This window comes from Moschus berezovskii, chromosome 19, assembly GCF_049115385.1.
Source record: "Moschus berezovskii isolate FMDL1 chromosome 19, NW_MosBer_1.0, whole genome shotgun sequence".
Lineage (NCBI taxonomy): Eukaryota > Metazoa > Chordata > Mammalia > Artiodactyla > Moschidae > Moschus > Moschus berezovskii.
Genome location: NC_142478.1, coordinates 9,790,629 through 9,811,597, shown reverse-complemented (window position 1 = coordinate 9,811,597; position 20,969 = coordinate 9,790,629). Strand labels below are relative to the sequence as shown.

The window sequence follows — 20,969 nt, the reverse complement described above, 5'->3', positions numbered from 1 at the left end:
AACCCATGTCTCTCATGACTCCTGCATCGGCAGGCTGGGCTTTACCACTGGCATCACCTAAGAAGCCCTCCTTGATGTCTACTAGAGATCTAAAAATCAGCACTGCCAAAACTGAACTCTTGACGTCCCCCAATAACTGCTTTATTAACAGAATTTACCATCCTGGTTGACAGAAACACCATCTTTTCAGCTGCAGAGGCCAAAAATGTTAAGAGTGATACTGCACCCCTAGTTTTCTCTCACAACCCACATCTGATCCATTAGTACTGAAACATCCTGCTGGCTCTATCTTCAAAATATATTCATAATGCTCCTACATTTTACCTCTTCTACTGCTACTGCTTTTCCCCTACATGCCTCTATGATTAACTCCTTCACTTCCTTCAAGCGGGGCTCTCACAAATATCACTTTCTTGATCTATAATATAACCAATCTTTAAACTACAAGCTAAACCTTTTATATTTCCTTCAAAAATTTCCATCAACCTGCTTAACATTATATTTTTCCAAAGAACTTACCACCTTTCATGTATTATATAATCCATTACTTATTTTGTTTATTGTTTACAGCTTGTCAGTGACTGTTCAAAAGAAAGATCTACACACACACAAAAAAGAATCTTTCGCTGCTTTGTTTATTGTTGTATCCCAAGAATCAAGGACAATTACGATACACAGTCAGTGCATAATAAATACTGGCTGAATGAACAGATGAGGAAACAGAGGCTCACAGAAGTAACAGTACTTCCCAAATATCAAAGCTGGCACTTGAACCCAAAACTAACTTCAAAGCTAATACTATTAATCACAAGGCTATTCTGCCTTATCTATTAAATGTAACAGTAACTTGCATAATCGAGGGCATTTACATTTGGTAGAACATAAACAAAATTGACTTTTATAATAAGTTTTCTTAAAAAAAAAAAAGAAAGAACTGGTGTTAATCACTGTTTTTGCCTTAAGTAAACACATATTCGATCAACAGCACTCACTGTCTCTTTATATATATATATATACACACACACTATTAAAGCATCTAATACCTCAGTGTTGAAATTCAGCCAAAGAGCTTTTTTTCTTGGTGAGTAAGCACTTTGAAATTTTTGCTACAAGTGAGACTAAATTAACTCAGTCACTCATTGAGAAATACTATTGATTTCCCAACACTTGCCAGACTCCAGACTACAATTAGTTCTGCTTCTTACATAGATCACTGTAATAGTTTTATTATTGTTCCTTATTTCAATCAGGTCTCCTCTCCTTCAACCCGTCCTCAGATCACTGCTAGTGATTTTTTCAAAATCCAAGTATTACAATCATACTCCTTTCCTAAAAATCTTTCAAAGCTTCCCACTGCCTTCAGATGAAAGTTCAACTACACCACATTAGATCTTTTAAGATCCAGATGACCAACTCGCACACAACTCACAATTCACACAACCACACACAGCATCTGCACATGTTATATTCCCTCTATTAAAAATGATTTTCACACGTGTCCTCTCCAATTTACCCATAATCCCCACATTTTCAAAGTCCATTTTACTAACACAACTCATCCTTGAAAAATACATCTCAGGAATCACGTTTCCTAGGGAGGTTTCACCTAACTCTTCAATACTAAATTGTGAAGTCTTTTCCTTTATTCTCATTCCTACCTTCTAGCACAGAATTGAGCACATGGTTGCAGGTTTATTTATCTATATTCAGTACTAATCTGTGAGCACCTGTAATTATTTGATAAGTAGAATAATTTAGTAGCATTTAATATAAAATAAACAGTTCCTTTTTTTTTTTTACTTGCATTTATTTTTGTGAAATTTATTCCTGGGCCATAAGTTTTTGTTTCTTCAGTTTCTTCTGGGATATCTTTTCTTCTGTGCAACCTCCTCTTCTGGTTTAGGAGCAATCTGTTCTTTTTCAGTAAGGATCATCTCAACGTGGCAGGGAGAGCTCATGGAGGGGGTGATCCAACCATGAGCTCTGTGAGTCCTGCGCCGCATCTGCGGGGTTCTGTTCACCTGATGTGCTCCATGACCAGAGAATCTGCATCTAAGCCCTTCAGCTCAGCATTACTCCCTGCATTTCTGAGCACGTGCAGCAAACATTCAGCACACTTTTTGAGCCTCCAACCCTGCGTCCAGCCCCACTGTTTGGCATGCGCACACCTACCAACTCCACCGTTGTAAGGGTGGAATGGCACACACTGCTTCTTTCAAGGGACACCCTGGGTCGGGAGGATCCCCTGGAGAAGGAAATGGCAACCCACTCCAGTCTTCTTGCTGGAGAAGCCCATGGACAGAGGAGCCTGGTGGGCTGCGGTCCACGGGGTAGCAAAGAGTCGGACAGGACTGAGCGACTTCACTCACTCACTCTTCAGATACTTGGTGGCTTTTCAGATATGCATACCCTTTATGGCCTGGGCAGTTTCACAAGTGTTCTTAAGTGAACCCGAAGATTTGAACCTCTTGATTTGCATGATTCTGTGGGGTTTTCTGGGTCAAGTGAATAATGCACCATTTTTATAGGTCACCTCAGCCCACCTACCAGAAAAGGAACAGTTCCCTTTTTTATAACATTAACATGACAGAGGCTGAATTCCTAGCTACTACTTCAAAATTTTCCTGTAAGTGATGGTGTCAGTTTCTCAGTTAATACTATAAAGAAAGATACATAATTATGTTCAGAATGCTATTTCCAATAGCAGTCAATCACACCTTTTAATCTATACTCTGGGTCTTTAGTTCAACTAATCCAAAACCGGGCTTCCCCAGTGGCTCAGCTGGTAAAGAATCAGCCTGCAATGCGGGAGACCTGCGTTCAACCCCTGAGTTGGGAAGATCCCCTGGAGAAGGAAATGGCCAGCATTCTGGCCTGCAGAATTCCATGGACTGTATAATCCAAAATCAGATGCCACAAAACAGACACAAAGTAGTTCGCTCAATGTTTCTTCCTTTTTACCTTTTAATTTTCTCAGTTTCTAAAATCTATTTTCACCCTTGTATCTTTCTTTTTATATCTGTACTTCATTTTTCTTTCTTATTACTGAATTTTCTATCCTTGAATTCTTCTTCCCTTATACCCAGGCCATGACATGAGATAATACAGACATGTTAAGTCTTATTATTGCTCTAAAATACAATAGAATTTGAGAAAGTCTGAAAAATGTGTTTTCTTTATATCTGCTAATAGAATCATCAGTTTACTTTTGCCAAACTCAGCCTTACTTATTGAAAAATAAAAAACAGACTTTACCATGAAGCACATAACCATGAAGATAACAATAAAATGATTAAATACTGAAGTATTTATAAGAATTAATATATAACTCACTATATTACTGTCTATAAAATCAATACCAAAAATATTAGTTCAAAGAGCAAAAAAAAAACAAGATTCTAAAATAAAGTATAAATGGATATAAAATAGATTACCTTCCTTCATTGACAAGTTCAATAAAAGCAAGGCCTGCATTCTTCTGAATAGAATTCTGCCACTCCTAAAAAAAAAGTAGACAATAGCTGAACAAATTTCACTTAGTAGGTTATTTCTTTAAAACAACAATTACAAAAAACATCACCCACATCAATTACATACTTTGGCTTTTCGTGGAAAAGTTTTGTTAATCATGCTCTCTACCTAACAGCACCATGAACACAAATAACATTTGTTGACATTAAAATGGAAACAAAACAAGTCAGAAACAATTAGATTCGAGATAAACTAAATGAACCTACCTATATATATATCTTACCCTTTTAGTTCTATACAGTTATATCCTAGTAATTTAACTGAAATAGTTTGAAAGAAGGCAGCAAAGAAGACCAAGGACAAAGGTTTTGGTTTTGTTTCCTTAAGAGACAAGAGGGCAAGATGGAATTAAGTAGCTCCATAAACTTAATAAATAGCACATGTCCTACAAAATTTGATGACTGAAGATTGAGAGAGACAAGAAAAATCAACGAATTCGGCTAGACCACTCTTAAAATGGAAAACCAAAAGTCACTAACCTATGAATTAGCAAATGATGGTGTAAATTTATTAATATATTCTTTATGAGTAAGTCACCCATTAAAAAGCCATAGAAAGAAATCAAGAGAGTATGTAGGGAAAAAAATGTTTAATCCTTATCTCAAAACAGATATAAAATGAGCATCAATCCAATAAGACTGGGGCCACATAAACTGAAATATAGCCAGATTTGAGAAATACCAGTGCAAGCATGCATGTGTGCATGTTTTTTAAAAACAACTAGACATATATAATCCTTATGTTTCTGAAAACTAAGGAGCCTTATAGTCCACCTACATAATATTACTCAACTAGTCTTTTTTTGTTCTTTTATAAATGTCAAAACAAAAGACACCCTGGGACCTTAGCACTGTTACCATGAACAGTGTTCACATTTTCTGAATCTAATACCTTTAAGAGTTTTTAACACTATGTAATTTCATATCCTATATTATGCCAAATTCTCATTTTTCTAAACCTCATCCTTTCTCATCTACTTTCTCATTTTTATCCCCAATTTTGTATTACTTTAAGTTCTGAAAAACCTGAGCTTGCTCTCAGAACTGAAATGGCTGTTTGCCATAATTTTGTCACAGAGTTCTACTTCATGAAGAGTGTAAGCAAGAACATACCCACAGAACATATACAGCAGGATAAGAAGTAGATATAAAGGCATTTAGACATTTGCAGAGAGTAACGGGCTAAGACTAAGACAGAAGATAAAGCAGTGTGCTGTTGAGGAAAGAGCAGGAAACGTAATGTGTTCTTAAGGAACAAGAAGTCATGAGATTTATGCTCTCTAATCAACTATGACATTAACAGGCTATGTACACAGAAAGATCACTCTACATCTCTAGGTCTTTGATACCCTCTTTAAAAAATTCTTGAGGGGGTGTTATTCTATGATTCAATAACTTACAAATACCTACAAATTAGTGGCTCATAAGTCCATAATATATACTCTTAAAATTCACAACTGCCAGCCAACTGAAACAACAAAATAAACATCTTATATTTCTTTCACTGAGGTAAACCAAGTGAAGGATAAACAGAATACCCATCTAACTTAAAATCTTTTTCTTTCCAGCAAAATGAAGTAAACAGTACAAAGGAAAGCAACCAAACCCCAAGAAGAAATAAATTTCTGAGAGAAGATGTGTCAGACCCTCCACTCTTCTCAGAAATAGGGAGAAGAGAGAAAAAAGCAGAAACTGCAGGTGAGTTTTTTACCGTGTCCCAGAAACCCACCCCCACTTCCCAGCCTGAGCACAGGGAGGCAGCAAGTCCCAAGGAGTGGCCCTAAACCTAGAAATGCGCAGAAGAGCAGACGGACAGATCAAATGGTAGGTGGACTTAAAACAGCCTCAAAGGAACTCATGCCCTCGGAAAACTCAGAAAATTACAGAAAGATGTACAAGTAGTTGAGGCTTTGAGGGGATGAGGGAAACACGGCTGTGACATTTGCTGACAGACAGCAGGGAATTAGAAGGGATGGTTAATACCTCAAGGGATGCTCCTGTCAAGAACAGAAGCACATGCTCACCCTTCAGCTCTTACACCCAAAAGAGCACTCGCAGCAAGCCACGTGAAAATCTAACACAGCCCCAGAGTATACGGAGGTAAAATCTTAAACAAACAGCATTTTCCTATACATCATTTACTTGAGAGAAAAATTTCAAAACGGAAGTTAAATATACTGAAAAGAAAAGTTACTCTTGCTAGAAAAAAAAGAATTAGGAAGGCAAGAGATTACCCCATATATAATTCTCTAGACCAGACATTTTATTTTTAAAAGTATCTATCACTTTCCTTAAATCAGTTTTGTCTAATTTAAAACTGCAACAGGTGGGGATTTTTGCAAGTCACACAAAACTCCAGCTCCACGAGAGAAAAACAGGTAAGAGTAGAGAGACGCAAATTTTCAGTATACAGGTAACCATAGTTTTATTTACACTTATGTAATACAGATCGACTTTTACTTATAATGTAAAAGCAGAAAGTGTCTCATTCAAATGTCACAAAGATTTCAAACAGCATGGTTTAGGTCCGCTAGAAAACTAAAGTTATTATAACCATAAAAAATTATCGTTTAAAAAATTTATGACCTCAAATTAAGTATGTCACACTATTTTTTTCATTTTAAATTAAAAACAAATTAGACATGAGGATATACAGAGAACTGGAAGAGTCCAATTTTTCTTACAAAAGCTCAGAAACGTATTTATGACTGCTAATACATTTGGATTCTTGTTTTCCCAAACATCATCTATAAACACATATTAGTTTACTTGTAGGAAGGGCTATCTATTCACCTGGAATAAAACTTTTCCAACAACTGAAAAAATTTAAACAAAATGAGAAATGAAGTGAAAATACAAATTCTTATCTACACTTTGAGTAGTTATAAAAATCTCACAATTCTCAAATACCAGAATTTTAATTTGTTTATAATCCACTCCTAATTATAAATTATCTAACACTTAATAAACTATGACACACCAGGTATGTAAATACATACTGATAGGAACTCATAACTCAGGTAAAAAAACCTGCAGCCCATGAGAAAAGGAAACATTTTTTTTTAATAAACCAGGTGTTAGTCAAAGCCAACAAATTTTCTCCATACTAAAACACCATCAACAATCTGAAAACTGAAAAGAAGATCCATGCTCTCCTAAAGCATTTTTCTCCACTTCTGAGACAATTATTAAAGAAGGTGTTAGTCAAAACAATTTCATAAACCACAGCTCAATATAACTTTTAGTGAGCTTTAACAGCTGAAAGAAAAGCTTAATGGTTATCGTCTTTCATGATCATTTCAATATTTCATCATAATATTTATAATTACATAGTGATGCAAAATGCACCATACATTTAAAGGTCTTGGTTATTCTTTTCCCAGAGGTATTGATGAAAAACATGTTAAAAGCCTCAAATCCAACCACTAATGCAACTAAGTAATTTTAAAACACATTTCAGCACTTTGGAGAGGAAGGACTCAAAACACAGCAACGGAGTCAATAATTTCATACCTGTTCTCAGCTGTATTTAATTGACTATCACTTCCTAGGGCCACAATTGTTGACTAGTCAATTTTTACTAAAATATACTCTTAGCTTAGTAGTGCTCTTAGTCACACAATACCAAGGACAACAGGATAATAGATATTAGTGAAATCTATTAAACAGAGTCACACCAATTCTCAAACACGTGTTTTCGGTGGTAAAAGTCTACCAAACTTGGGATGGGGGATCAAAGACTCCATTAACTAAACTACTTCTGTGACTCCCTAACATTAACAGATAAATACAGGAAAGGGCACCAACAAATGTGCTGTAATTTATAATATTTAATATAACTAAAGTCCTTAAAGTGAACTTGACAGTTGTCTATAAATTGAGAAACTCCTACAATATAGTTTAGTGTCTTGAATACAGCACATGAATTTGCCTAAATTCTTAAACTAATTCCCAAACATTACCATGTTCCAAAGCAAATAAAATCAGGCTACAGATCAATAAGATCAACTACATACATTCCATGCTGCCATCTTTTTTTGTCAAACCATCAATATTAACACTAAATGTAGTTTCCATTTTTTATTCCAGTGGGCTAGAAAGATCACTGAACTTTTACAAAAAAAGAGGTATAAAATGAGTGACTTTGGTCAAACACAGGAAAAAATAAGGACAAAGACAATAAAGAGGAGACAAAAGTAATGAGAAACAGCAAAGAGAGGGAACAAGACGGCGGAGGAGGAGGTGGACGAGGAGGACATCTCTCTCCACAGAAACCTCAGGAACACACCTTCAGACACAGAAGTGCACGCAAAACACCAGCTGAGAGCCGGCGAGGACCTGACCAGAGGAAAAGAATATACAGAACCACGCAAAACTCGGTAGGATGAGGGAACTAGGGGGAAAACAGGAGCGTTAGCAGGACTGGACCTGCCCTCGCTGGGTGGGGGAACTGAGGCAGGGGTCCGATCCCCACAGCGGGGCAACTGAGTCAGAGGAGAAACATTTAAGGCTGAGAGGGAAACGGCTGCCCTGTGGCAGCCTAAATGGAATGAGAATCAGACAGTCCTTGCCACAGCCATACATACCGTGGAGAGGAACGCTGGTCTCGTGGAAGTGGCAGCGGCTGGGAGCTGGGGTTAAGGGATTAGGAAGCAATCGAGGGCGAGGGCTGCTGCTGACTGCAGAGAGACGGAGCGAGGGGATGTCAGGGAGGAGGTCGTGGTGGGAAATGCCGGTGGAGGAAAACCAGGCAGCCACGGAAGCAAGGCGATACTGCTGAGTCACGCCAGGGGCTGGAGCCGTCACCATAGCCTCTCCCCCGACGCCAGCACGGGCAGCTGAGCAATAGCAAGGCTGGCCCATCAAAGGCGGGAGGCACTGAACAGAGCAGGACCCAGCCAGGGTGCCCCTTTCAGTGCCTGACGCACCAAAATACAGAGTAGGACCCACCCAGGGTGCCAAGTGCCTGAAGCGCCAATCTTCAGAGCAGGGCCCCAGCCAGGGGCCTGACAAGCCCAACAGAGAAGGACCCCAGGCAAAGGAGCCCTCTAAGTGCCTGAACGGGTGGAGCTACTTGGAAAGACTGGCTAAAGAGGCCCTCTGATCACCAGGTACAAGAAACTCGAAAAAGACTCTGATAGGGCCATAACTCCTACGGTGGAGGCAATCCACGTCCCTGCACACTTGGCACCACCAGGGTCCCCGCAAGCCAAGCAGCTGAGCCACCTTCACGCTCAACTCTCACTAGGACAGAGCTGTCACAGGCAAAAAAAGTCTCAAGTCTATGCACGCAGGGTCGCTACAATCGTGTCTGACTCTTTACAACCCTGTAGATTGTGGCCTGCCAGGCTTCTCTGTCAGATAGCGGGTTTTCTCCAGGCAAGAATACTGGAGCATACTGGCCTATACTGGTTGCCATATCCTTCTGCTGCTGCTACTTCTAAGTCACTTCAGTCGTGTCCGACTCTGTGTGACCCCATAGACGGAAGCCCACCAGGCTCCCCTGTCCCTGGGATTCTCCAGGCAAGAACACTGGAGCGGGTTGCCGTTTCCTTCTCCAATGTGTGAAAGTGAAAAGTGAAAGTGAAGTCGCTCAGTCGTGTCCGACCCTTAGCGACCCCACGGACTACAGCCAACCAGGCTCCTCCATCCATGGGATTTTCTAGGTAATAGTACTGGAGTGGCTTGCCATTGCCTTCTCCGAAGGCAATACTGGTTGCCATATCCTTCTAGAGCACTGTATTTCCTGCTACCCTAGCTGCCAACCCCCCTGAGTATCCGGTGCTGCCAGAACCCCTGTAACCCCAAGCAGCTGCACCACCTCCACACCTGGCCCTCACAGGGGTAAACCCAAGCCCTCAGGGCAACCTCAGGAGCTAATCCCCAGCAGACAACCCACATGTAGAGGTGGAAATGAAACCACAATTGAAACCCAGGGGCAGTGTGGCTAAGGAAGAAGATCCAAACCAGCCAACCAGCTGCGCAAGCTGCAGATTAAATCCACGTGATCAACTAAGCAGACTCTGTGTCTATGGAAAATAAAAAAGGCAAATGAGAGCTCCCACAAAAGAAAATGCACTAATTCTGATAGCTGTGGGCACTGGAGGCAAGAAGTAGGACCAGAGGAGTAGGACCAGATTAGAACCTGAGCTGCCCCCACAGCAGGTCCAGAGATCAGCACAGTGTTAGAGGGCATCCAAAGGACGTAAGGTGGACTCTGACTCCCAGCGAGGAAAAGGACTCTGACAGCAGTGACTCAGAAAAAAACATTTATTATTCTTATTTTTTAACTTGTTCTGTAGATTCTTTTGGATTTTCTTTTCTTTTTTCTCCCCCTCTGTTGCAGCTGGCAATTTTATTGGCACTAAGAAATCCAATTAAACCATTCAGCTTTTTTTTCCTCAGTCACAATTTTTATTGTTGCCATAAACCTCTGCCTCTACATTGGGCTTTTGCAGGTCTTTACAGTTTTCCTCTTTTTTTTCTTTTTAATTTTTAATTTTTTAAAAATATTATCATTTTTTCTATTTATTCCTTCGTTTGCTTTTCCTACAATTCTTTTCCCCTTCCAGTTCATCTTTACCGGATATAAACCTTCTTTATCTACCTCGATTTAACCTGGCGTATATATTCTTTCTTTCTTTTCTTTCTCTCCTTTCCTCTCAACATATTTGTTAGTTTTATTTTCATTGCCTTATTCCTCAACTGCCACCTTGCGTTAGGTTTGTTCTCCAGTTTGTGCTTCAGTTAGCTTTGTTCTGGTACATAAAATTTTTGGTTTCCTTCATTCGCCAGGTCAATCTATTGTACTTTATTTTTGTCAGACTGTTTTGATTTTGCTTATGAGTGTATATGTATATGTGTATATTCAGTCATACTTTCGACTATTGTTATAAACCTCTGCCTCTACATCAGGATACTGCAGTTCTGTGGAGTTTTCCTTTTTCTTTAGTCTTCCTTTTTTTTTTCTCTCTTTTTTATAATGCTAATTTTTAATTATTTTAAACCTATTATTGTATATAAGTATATTCCATGCAAATGGGAAGCAAAAGAAAGCTGGAGTAGCAATCCTCATATCAGACAAAATAGACGTTAAAATAAAGATTACAAGAGATAAGGAAGGACACTGCATAATGGTCAAGGGATCAACCCAAGAGGAAGACATAACAATTGCAAATATCTATGCACCCAACATAGGAGCACCTCAATACATAAGACAAACAGTAACAGACATAAAAGGAGAAATTGACAGTAACACAATAATAGCAGGAGACTTTAACACCCCACTCACAACAATAGACAGGTCATCAAAACAGAAAATTAGTAAGGAAACACGAGTCTTAAATAACAGATGAGATGGATCTCACTGATATCTTCAACACATTCCATCGAAATGAAGAAGAATACACCTTCTTCTCAACTGCACATGGAACATTCTCCAAGACAGACCACATCTTGGATCACGAATCAAACCGCAGTAAATTTAAGAAAACTGAAATCATATCAAGCATCTTCTCCAACCACAATGCTATCACACTAGATATCAATTACAAGAAAAAACTGTAAGAAACACAAACACATGGAGATTAAACAGCACGTTTCTAAATCACCAACAGGTTACAGAAGAAACCAAAAGGGAAATAAAAAAACTTTCTAGAAACAAATGACGATGAAAACACAACAATTCAAAACCTATGGGGTACAGCAAAAGAAGCTCTAAGGGGGAAGTTTATAGCAATACAATCCTACCTGAAGGAACAAAAAAAACATCGAATAGACAAACTAACTTTATACCTAAAACAACTGGAAAAAGGAGAACAAAAAAATTCAAAAATTAGTAGAAGGAAAGAAATCATAAAGATCCAAGCAGAAATAAAAAGAAATTAAAGAAACAACAGTAAAGATTAACAAAACTAAAAGCTGATTCTTTGAGAAGATAAAAAAAATTGACAAACCTTTAGCCAGACTCATCAAGAAAAAGAAGAATCAAATCAACAGAATTAGAAATTAAAAAGGAGAGGTTACAACAGACAACGCAGAAATGCAAAGGATTACAAGAGACTATTATGAACTATATGGCAATCAAATGTATAACCCGGAAGAAATGGACAAATTCTTAGAAAAGTTCAATCTTTAAGACTGAACCAGGAAGAAATAGAAATTATGAACAACCAGTTACAAGCACTGAAATTGAAGCTGTAATCAAAAATCTCCCAAAAAACTAAAGCCCAGGACCAGATGGCTTCACAGGAAAATTCTATCAAACATTTAGAGAAGAGCTAAGGACTATCCCTCTAAAACTCTTTCAAAACATTGCAGAGGAAGGAACACTTTCAAATTTATTCTACAAGGCCACCATCACCCTGATACCAAAACCAAACAAAGATAGCACAGAGAAAGAAAACTACAGGCCAGTATCACTGATGAGCACAGATGCAAAAATCCTCAACAAAATCTTAGCAAACAGAAAACAGCAACACATCAAACAGCTCACACACCATGACCAAGTTGGGTTTATTCCAGGGATGCAAGGATGTTTGAATATATGCCAAACAATCAATGTGATACACCATATTAACAAACTGAAAGATAAAAACCACATGATCATCTCAATAATTACAGAAAAAGCCCTTCAAAAAATTCAACAACCATTTATGTTAAAAATTCTCCAGAAAGCAGGCATAGAAGGAACCTATCTCAACATGGTAAAGTCCATATATGATAAACCTACAGCAAACATTATTCTCAATGGTGAAAAACTGAAAGCATCCCCCTAAGATCAGGAACAAGACAAGGGTGTACACTTTCGCCATTATTATTCAACATAGTTGAATAAACTGAATTTGAAGGAAGTGGAGAAAACTACTACTACACCATTGAGGTATGACCTAAATCAAATCCCTTATGACTATACAGTGGAAGTGAGAAATAGATTAAAGGACCTAGATCTGATAAACAGAGTGCCTGATGAGCTATGGACGGAGGTTCGGAGGTTCGTGACACTGTACAGGGGACAGGGATCAAGACCATCCCCATGGAAAAGAAATGCAAAAAAGGAAACGGCTGTATGAGGAGGCCTTACAAAAGCTGTGAAAAGAAGGGAAGCAAAAAAGCAAAGGAGAAAAGGAAAGATATACTCATTTGAATGCAGAGCTGCAAAGAATAGCAAGGAGAGATAAGAAAGCCTTCCTCAGTGATCAATGCAAAGACAGAGGAAAACAACAGAATGGGAAAGACTAGAGATCACTTCAAGAAAATTAGAGATACCATGGGAACATTTCACGCAAAGAAGGGCTCAAAAAAAGACAGAAATGGTATGGACCTAACAGAAGCAGAAGATATTAAGAAGTGGTGGCAAGAATACACAGAAGAACTGTACAAAAAAGATCTTCACGACCCAGATAATCACGATACTGTGATCACTCACCTAGAGCCAGACATCCTGGAATGTGAAGTCAAGTGGGCCTTAGGAAGCATCACTATGAACAAAGCTAGTGGAGGTGATGGAATTCCAGTTGAGCTACTTAAAATCCTGAAGGATGATGCTGTGAAAGTGCCACACTCAATATGTCAGCAAATTTGGAAAACTCAACAGTAGCCACAGGACTGGAAAAGGTCAGTTTTCATTCCAATCCCAAAGAAAGGCAATGCCAAAGAATGCTCAAACTACCATGCAATTGCACTCATCTCACACGCTAGTCAAGTAATGCTTAAAATTATCCAAGCCAGGCTTCAGCAATACATGAACCGTGAACTTCCAGATATTCAAGCTGGATTTAGAAAAAGCAGAGGAACCAGAGATCAAATTGCCAACATCCACTGGATCATCAAAAAACCAAGAGAGTTCCAGAAAAACACCTATTTCTGCTTTATTGACTATACCAAAGCTTTTGATTCTGTGGATCACAATAAACTGTGGAAAATTCTGAATGAGATGGAAATACCAGCCCACCTGACCTGCCTCTTGAGAAATCTGTATGCAGGTCAGGAAGCAAGTTAGAACTGGACATGGAACAACAGACTGGTTCCAAACAGGAAAAGGAGTACATCAAGGCTGTATATTGTCACCCTAGTTATTTAACTTATATGCAGAGTACATGATGAGAAATGCTGGGCTGGAGGAAGCACAAACTGGAATCAAGATTCCTGGGAGAAATATCAATAACCTCAGATATGCAGATAACACCACTCTTACGGCAGAAAGTGAAGAAGAACTAAAGAGCCTTTTTATGAAAGTGAAAGAAGAGTGAAAAAGCTGGCTTAAAGCTCAACATTCAGAAAACTAAGATCATGGCATCCGTCCCATCACTTCTGACAAATAGATAGGGAAACAGTGGAAACAGTGGCTGACTTTGTTTTTCTGGACTCCAAAATCACTGCAGATGGTGACTGCAACCATGAAATTAAAAGATGCTTACTCCTTGGAAGGAATGTTATGACCAACATAGATACCACATTAAAAAGCAGAGACATTACTTTTCAACAAAGGTCCGTCTAGTCAAGGCTATGGTTTTTCCAATGGTCATGTATGGATGTGAGAGTTGCAATATAAACAAAGTTGAGCGCAGAAAAATTGATGGTTTTGAAATGTGGTGTTGGAGAAGACTCTTGAGAGTCCCTTGGACTGCAGCGAGATCCAAACAGTCCATCCTAAAGGAGATCAGTCCTGGGTGTTCATTGGAAGGACTGATGTTGAAGCTGAAACTCCAATACTTTGGCCACCGGATGCAAAGGGCTGACTCGTTGGAAAAGACCCTCATGCTGGGAAAGATGAGGGCAGGAAGAGAAGGGGATGAGAGGATGAGATGGTTGGATGGCATCACCAACTCAATGGGCACGGGTTTGGGTGGACTCCTGGTGCTGGCGATGGACAGGGAGACCTGGTGTGCTGCTGTTCATGGGGTCTCAAAGAGTTGGACACGACAGAGCGACTGAACAGAACTGAACTTAGTTCTGGAAGTCCTAGCTACAGCAATCAGAGAAGAAAAAGAAATAAAAGAAATTCAGATCGGAACAGAAGAGGTAAAGTTCTGTTTGCATTAGACATAATACTGTCCATAGAAAACCCTAAAGAGAGTATCAGAAAATTACTAGAGCTAATCAGTGAGTTTAGCAAAGTTGCAGGATACAAAATCAATACACAGAAATCACTTGTATTTCTATATACTAGCTATGAAAAATCAGAAAGAGAAATTAAGGAATCAATCCCATTCACCACTGCAACAAAAAGAATAAGATATCTAGGAATAAACTTACCTAAGGAGACAAAAGAACTGTACACAGAAAATTGTAAGATAATATCGAAAGAAATCAAAGACAACATAAACAGGTGGAGAGATATTCCATGTTCCTGGGTAGAAAGAACCGATTTTGTCAAAATGACTCTACTACCAAACTCAATCTACAGACAAATTACCAATGGGCGTTTTTCACAGAACTAGAACAAAGAATTTCACAATTCATATGGAAACAAAAAAGACCCCAAATAGCCAAAGCAGTCTTGAGAAAGAAGAATGGAGCTGGAGGAATCAATCTTCCTGACTTCAGATTATACTGCAAAGCTACAGTCATCAAGACAGTATGGTATTGGCACAAAAAAACAGAAATACAGAACAATGGAACAAGATAGAAAGCTCGGAAATAAGCCCATGCACCTATGGGTACCTTATTTTTGACAAAGGAGGCAAGAATATACAATGGGGCAAAGACAGCCTCTTCAATAAATGGTGCTGTTAAAACTGGACAGCTACATGTATGAGAATGAAATTAGAACACTTCCTAATACCATGCACAAAGATAAACTCAAAATGGATTAAAGACCTAAATGTAAGACCAGAAACTATAAAACTCTTAGAGGAAAACATAGGCAGACCACTCGATGACATAAATCAAAGCAAGATCCTCTATGACCCACCTCCTAGAGTAATGGAAATAAAAACAAAAGTAAACAAGTGGAACCTGATTAAACTTAAAAGCTTTTGCACAGCAAAGGAAACTATAACCAAGGTGAAAAGACAACCCTCAGAATGGGAGAAAATAATAGCAAATGAAACAAGTGACAAAGAATTAATTTCCAAAATACACAAGCAGCTCATACAGCTCAATGCCAAAAAAACAAACCACCCAATCAAAAAGTGGGAAAAAGACCTGAACAGACATTTCTCCAAAGAAGACATACAGATGGCTAACAAACACATGAAAAGATTCTCAACATTGCTCATTATTAGAGAAATGCAAATTAAAACTACAATGAGGTTATCACCTCTTACCGGTCAAATGGCCTTTATCAAAAAGTCTACAAACAAAAAATGCTGGAAAGGACGTGCAGAAAAAGGAACACTTTTGCACTGTTGGTGGAAATGTAAATGGATACGGCCACTATCGAAGACAATAGGGAGATGCCTTAAAGAACTAAATAAAACCACCATATGACCCAGCAATCCCACTTCTAGGCATATACCCTGAGGAAACCAAAATTGAAAGAGACACATGTACCCCACTGTTCACTGCAGCACTATTTACAACAGCTAGAACATGGAAGCAACCTAGATGCCCACTGACAGATGAATGGATAAAGAAGTTGTGGTACATATACACAATGGACTAGTACTCAGCCATTAAAAGGAATGCATTCGAGTCAGTTCTGATGAGATGGATGAACCTAGAACCTATTATACAGAGTGAAGTGAGTCAGAAAGCGAATGGTAAATACCATATTCTAACGCATATATACAGAATCTAGGAAAACGGCACTGAAGAATGTATTTACAGGGCAGCAGTGGAGGAACAGACGTGGAGAATAGGCTTATGGACACGGGGAGAGGGGAGGAGAGGGTGAGATGTATGGAGAGAGTGACATGGAAACTTACATCACTGTATGTAAAATAGATAGCCAACGGGAATTTGCTGTATGACTCAGGAAATTCAAACAGGGGCTCTGTATCAACCTAGAGGGTGGAATGGGGAGGGAGATGGGAGGAGGTTCAAAAGGGAGGGGATATATGCATACTTATGGCTGGTTCATGCTGAGGTTTGACAGAAAGCAGCAAAATTCTGTAAAGCAATTATCCATCAATAAAAAAATAAATTAATTTTTAAAATAAATTTTAAAAAAAGAAACAGTAAAATAAAAATTCCCTATAGTCTGGAGGGAAATAAATTGAAGCAGCAGACAAATGCCTGTTGTAGAACCCCTAGAAAGGACAAGGACTGAAGACACTGCTTATATATAAGGATGGTTGGGGAGCAGGAATGAAGAGTTTAAATTAATAAAAGCTGGTACGAAAAAAACAGATCTGAGCTTCTCTCCCCATATTGCTGGCCATCCCCACCATGGTAAAAGACTGGAAGTTTGCTTTCCAGAGGAGTAAACTTCTGAAATCTTTAAAAAAACTTACTGTAAAAAACAAAATAACTTCAAAGTATGCATACCAAACCATGAGATATCGAGCAATATTAGAGAAGTGTTCCCTGAGAAAAATGAGAACCCATAATTAAATTTAATGTTCATTCATCACCAGCAGACAACTCACACATACGCACACAGACATTTGTGCAACCACTTAAATATGAGCACAAGCAGTCAACAGTGATTAGAGGAAAGACTCTAATATGAATGACAGACACCAAAGAGACAAGCAGGGAAAAAATAACCCTCAATTACTAATAACAGACAATATTACTAATGGGGCGGAAGAGGCAGACTGAAGAAAAGTACAATTACTACCATCAGAAAGATAAAAACTTGGTTGTAAAAATCAGGGCAGGGCTACTTTTTTATTCACTGGTACCTCTGTGCCTCTGTATGAGAGCTCTCTAAGCCACCAGTGCCCATGATCACAGGCCCTGGGAGCTCTTTTAATCTCTAAGAAGAACTGGAGCTGAAGTTGTAAAACAGACTCTTACTGAAGGCCAGGATCATTCGGGAGCCAGATAACCCTCTCTTTGCACAATAGATAACATCTGTGGTTCAGAAAAAATAAAAAAAATAAAAAATAGAGTTCTGGCTTGCCTGGTGGCTCAGTGGTAAAGAATCTGCCTGCCAATGTGGGGGACATGAGTTTGATCCCTGGTCCAGGATGATTCCACACACTGGAGAGCAACAAAACCCATGTGCCGCAACTATTGAGCCTTTGCTCTAGAGTTCAGGACTGCAACTGCTGAGCCCATGTGCCACAACTACTGAATCCTGCACGCCCTCGAGCCTGTGCTCCAGAAGAGAACCAGCCGTGAGAAGCCCGCATGCTGCAGCTGGACAGAGGCCCCTGCTAGCCGCAACCAGAGAGAAGCCCACACAGCCACAAAGGCCCCGTGCAAACCAAACAAACAAATGAATTATTTTAAAATAAGAGTTCTCCGAAACAGAACCAACAGGATGCAGATTCATATTTTATGTAAGAAAGTGGCTCACATTATCATGGAGGCTGACAAGTCCCATGATCTGCAGAGAAAATGAGCAAACAGGAAACTCAGGAGAGCTGATAGTGTAGTTCTAACCCAAGTTAAAAAGTCTAAAAATCCAGAAAAACCAATGGTGTGGTTCCAGTCTGAAGGGCAACAGGCTCCAAATCCAAAACGTGACAACATGTCACTTTTTGTCAGTTTGAGGCCAAAGGCAGGAAAAGATGTTATCTCAGTTCCAATGCAGTCAAGCAAGTAGAATTCTACTTAGGGTATGGTCAGCCTTTGTGTTCTGGTAAGGCCTTCAACTGACTGAATAAGGCTGATTCACATCAGGATGCGCAGTCGGCTTCACGCAGTGTACTGACTCTACATGTCATCTCATTCAGAAACTCTCCAAATAATGTTTGACCAAGTATCTGGACACCTCATGGCCTGGTCAAGCTGGAACAGAATTAACCAGCTCTCCCTTCCCATCTCCCCTCCAAATCTCAGAAAAGAAGAAAATGTTCTTAGAAATTAAAAGTACAATTTCAAATAAACATTTTGAAAAAATCATTGGAATGTGGTAGAAGGCTCTCAGGAGAGTAAATTAAAGATAAAATGAAGGAAAAAAGATGAGAACAATATGAAAATTAGATAATCCAGATAGTTTAACATCTACCTAAGAGTAGTACTAGAAATGGAAATGAGAATAGAGTAAAAACATTCCCACAGAAATAACTTAAGAAACTTTCTCTGAACACAAGTATATACTTTTGCAGACTGAAGAAGTTTATATAAAATACCAAAGACAGTGGATTCTAAAAGATACACCCACATCAAGGTACAATCAGGAACAATAAACAATTTTCAAAATAATAAAAGCTCACAGAGAAAAAATTATAAGAAAGATTACAACTTTCAGCCTCTATCACTAATATCCCAACAAGCCATGAATAATGGTTTAAAAAAAGACATTTTCATCTAAGCAAGCTATAAAAATTCTACATGTACTCTTTTTTAAGAAATTACAAAGGACATGCCTCATCAAAGTTAATACAGAGACGCCCACTGTCATCCTCCAGCCAACTTTTGCATTTTTCGATGGCATACTACTGCCACTTAGATTTTATTTTTGCCTCTTTATTCAATCCTATATTCCGATGCTAGGACAATGACCAACACATAAAGAATAACTGATCAATAAATGTTCAATCAGTGTATCTTTCAAAAAAGAAGGCCACTACGAGTCATAGGATATAGACACCAAAGCATAAGATGGAGAAGAGGATACTTCTAGATTGATGAGAGAAGCCTCCAGGTGACAGCTTTCTACAGAACTAAGGAGTAACCAATCCAGGTGAGAATAGGACAATAGAAAACTCCAAGCAATACATATCCAAGGCAAAGAACTGAACCAAGAGATACCAAGTGAGTTCATTACTTTGGTAGAAGTTCTGTGATTCCACTGGAAGATTCAGAAATAAATTTCTGGTGGCTACAAAGAAATTTAAAGAAACAAAAAAAGTAGGAAATTATTAATTCCAGTAGAAAGAGAAAAACAAGTGGAAGGGAGAAAGGAGAGGCAAGGTGGTTGGGTAAATATGCTATATTTTTTGTAGGTCTGCATGGATATTTCCATTGTCACAAAAGTGGTAATGCTAGGGATGGTTTTAACTAAATACTATCATATAACTGCCCTGGAAACAAGAGAGTGTGTGAAATGGAAAGAGAGAGCAATGTAAGTGCTCAGTAGTCACCTTCCGTAAAAGACGGGAAGATAATGTTTAAAAACAGAAAGATCTAGAAATAGCTATCATTCAGAAACATGAAAGTAACTAAGAGACAACAGCCAAGAGATCTGAATGTGGCTCCTTCCAGAAAGTAAGAATCAAGAGAGAGAATAATTGAGGCAGGAGACTGCCATTTTCAGTTTAAGTATTATCCTATTCTTAGATTTGTGAAATAATATATTTTCCTTGATAAAAAATAAACTTTATATTCAAAAAAAACATCTTCTAAATGAAGAAAAGTAAATAAATATAAAATAAATAAAAATACACATTTTTAAATGGACAATAGGTATTTACGCAAAACTATATAAGCAGAGTACATCATAAGGAACGCTGGGCTGGAAGAAGCACAAGCTGGAATCAAGATTATCAGGAGAAATATCAATAACCTCAGATATGCAGATGACACCACCCTTATGGCAGAAAGTGAAGAGGAACTAAAAAACCTCTTGATGAAAGTGAAAGAGGAGAGTAAAAAGTTGGCTTGAAGCTCAATATTCAGAAAACTAAGATCATGGCATCTGGTCCCATCACTTCATGGGAAATAGATGGGGAAACAGTGGAAACAGTGTCGGACTTTATTTTGGGGGGCTCCAAAATCACTGCAGATGCAGAAGATTGCAGCCATGAAATTAAAAGACGCTTACTCCTTGGAAGGAAAGTTATGACCAACCTAGATAGCATATTAAAAAGCAGAGATATTACTTTGCCAACAAAGGTCCATCTAGTCAAGGCTATGGTTTTTCCAGTGGTCATGTATGGATGTGAGAGTTGGACTGTGAAGAAAGCTGAGTGCCGAAGACTTGATGCTTTTGAACTGTGGTGTTGGAGAAGACTCTTGAGAGTCCCTTGGACTGCAAGGAGATCCAAGCAATCCATTCGAGAGGAGATCAATCCTGGGTGTTCATTGGAACTCCAATACTTTGGCCACCTCATGCAAAGAGCTGACTCACTGGAAAAGAGTCTGATGCTGGGAGGGATTGGGGGCGGGAGGAGAAGGGGACGACAGAGGATGAGATGGCTGGATGGCATCACCGACTCTGTGGACATGAGTTTGAGTGAACTCCGGGAGTTGGTGATGGACAGGGAGGCCTGGCGTGCTGTGATTCATGGGGTCACAGAGAGTCGGACACGACTGAGCGACTGGACTGACTGACTGATAGCAGTATATCTCTAAAAAGTAGAACAACCATTCAAGTTTCACAGATACTGAAATCAAAACTATGAAAATGTAAATGCATCAGAAACTATTAAGAATTTTTAT

General features: G+C 38.9%; 1 protein-coding gene across 3 annotated transcripts in view; it reads right to left on the bottom strand.

Annotated features, from left to right (window-relative positions):
* The window catches only part of LRBA (LPS responsive beige-like anchor protein), a 777,374-nt gene that overhangs the window by 507,327 nt on the left and 249,078 nt on the right, over nucleotides 1-20,969 (bottom strand). For all 3 annotated transcript variants that reach the window (XM_055405330.2, XM_055405331.2, XM_088827977.1), the window contains exon 35: nucleotides 3,435-3,499. In XM_055405330.2, coding sequence (XP_055261305.2) covers nucleotides 3,435-3,499 — 65 coding nt within the window. The remainder of the gene's footprint in view (nucleotides 1-3,434; nucleotides 3,500-20,969) is intronic.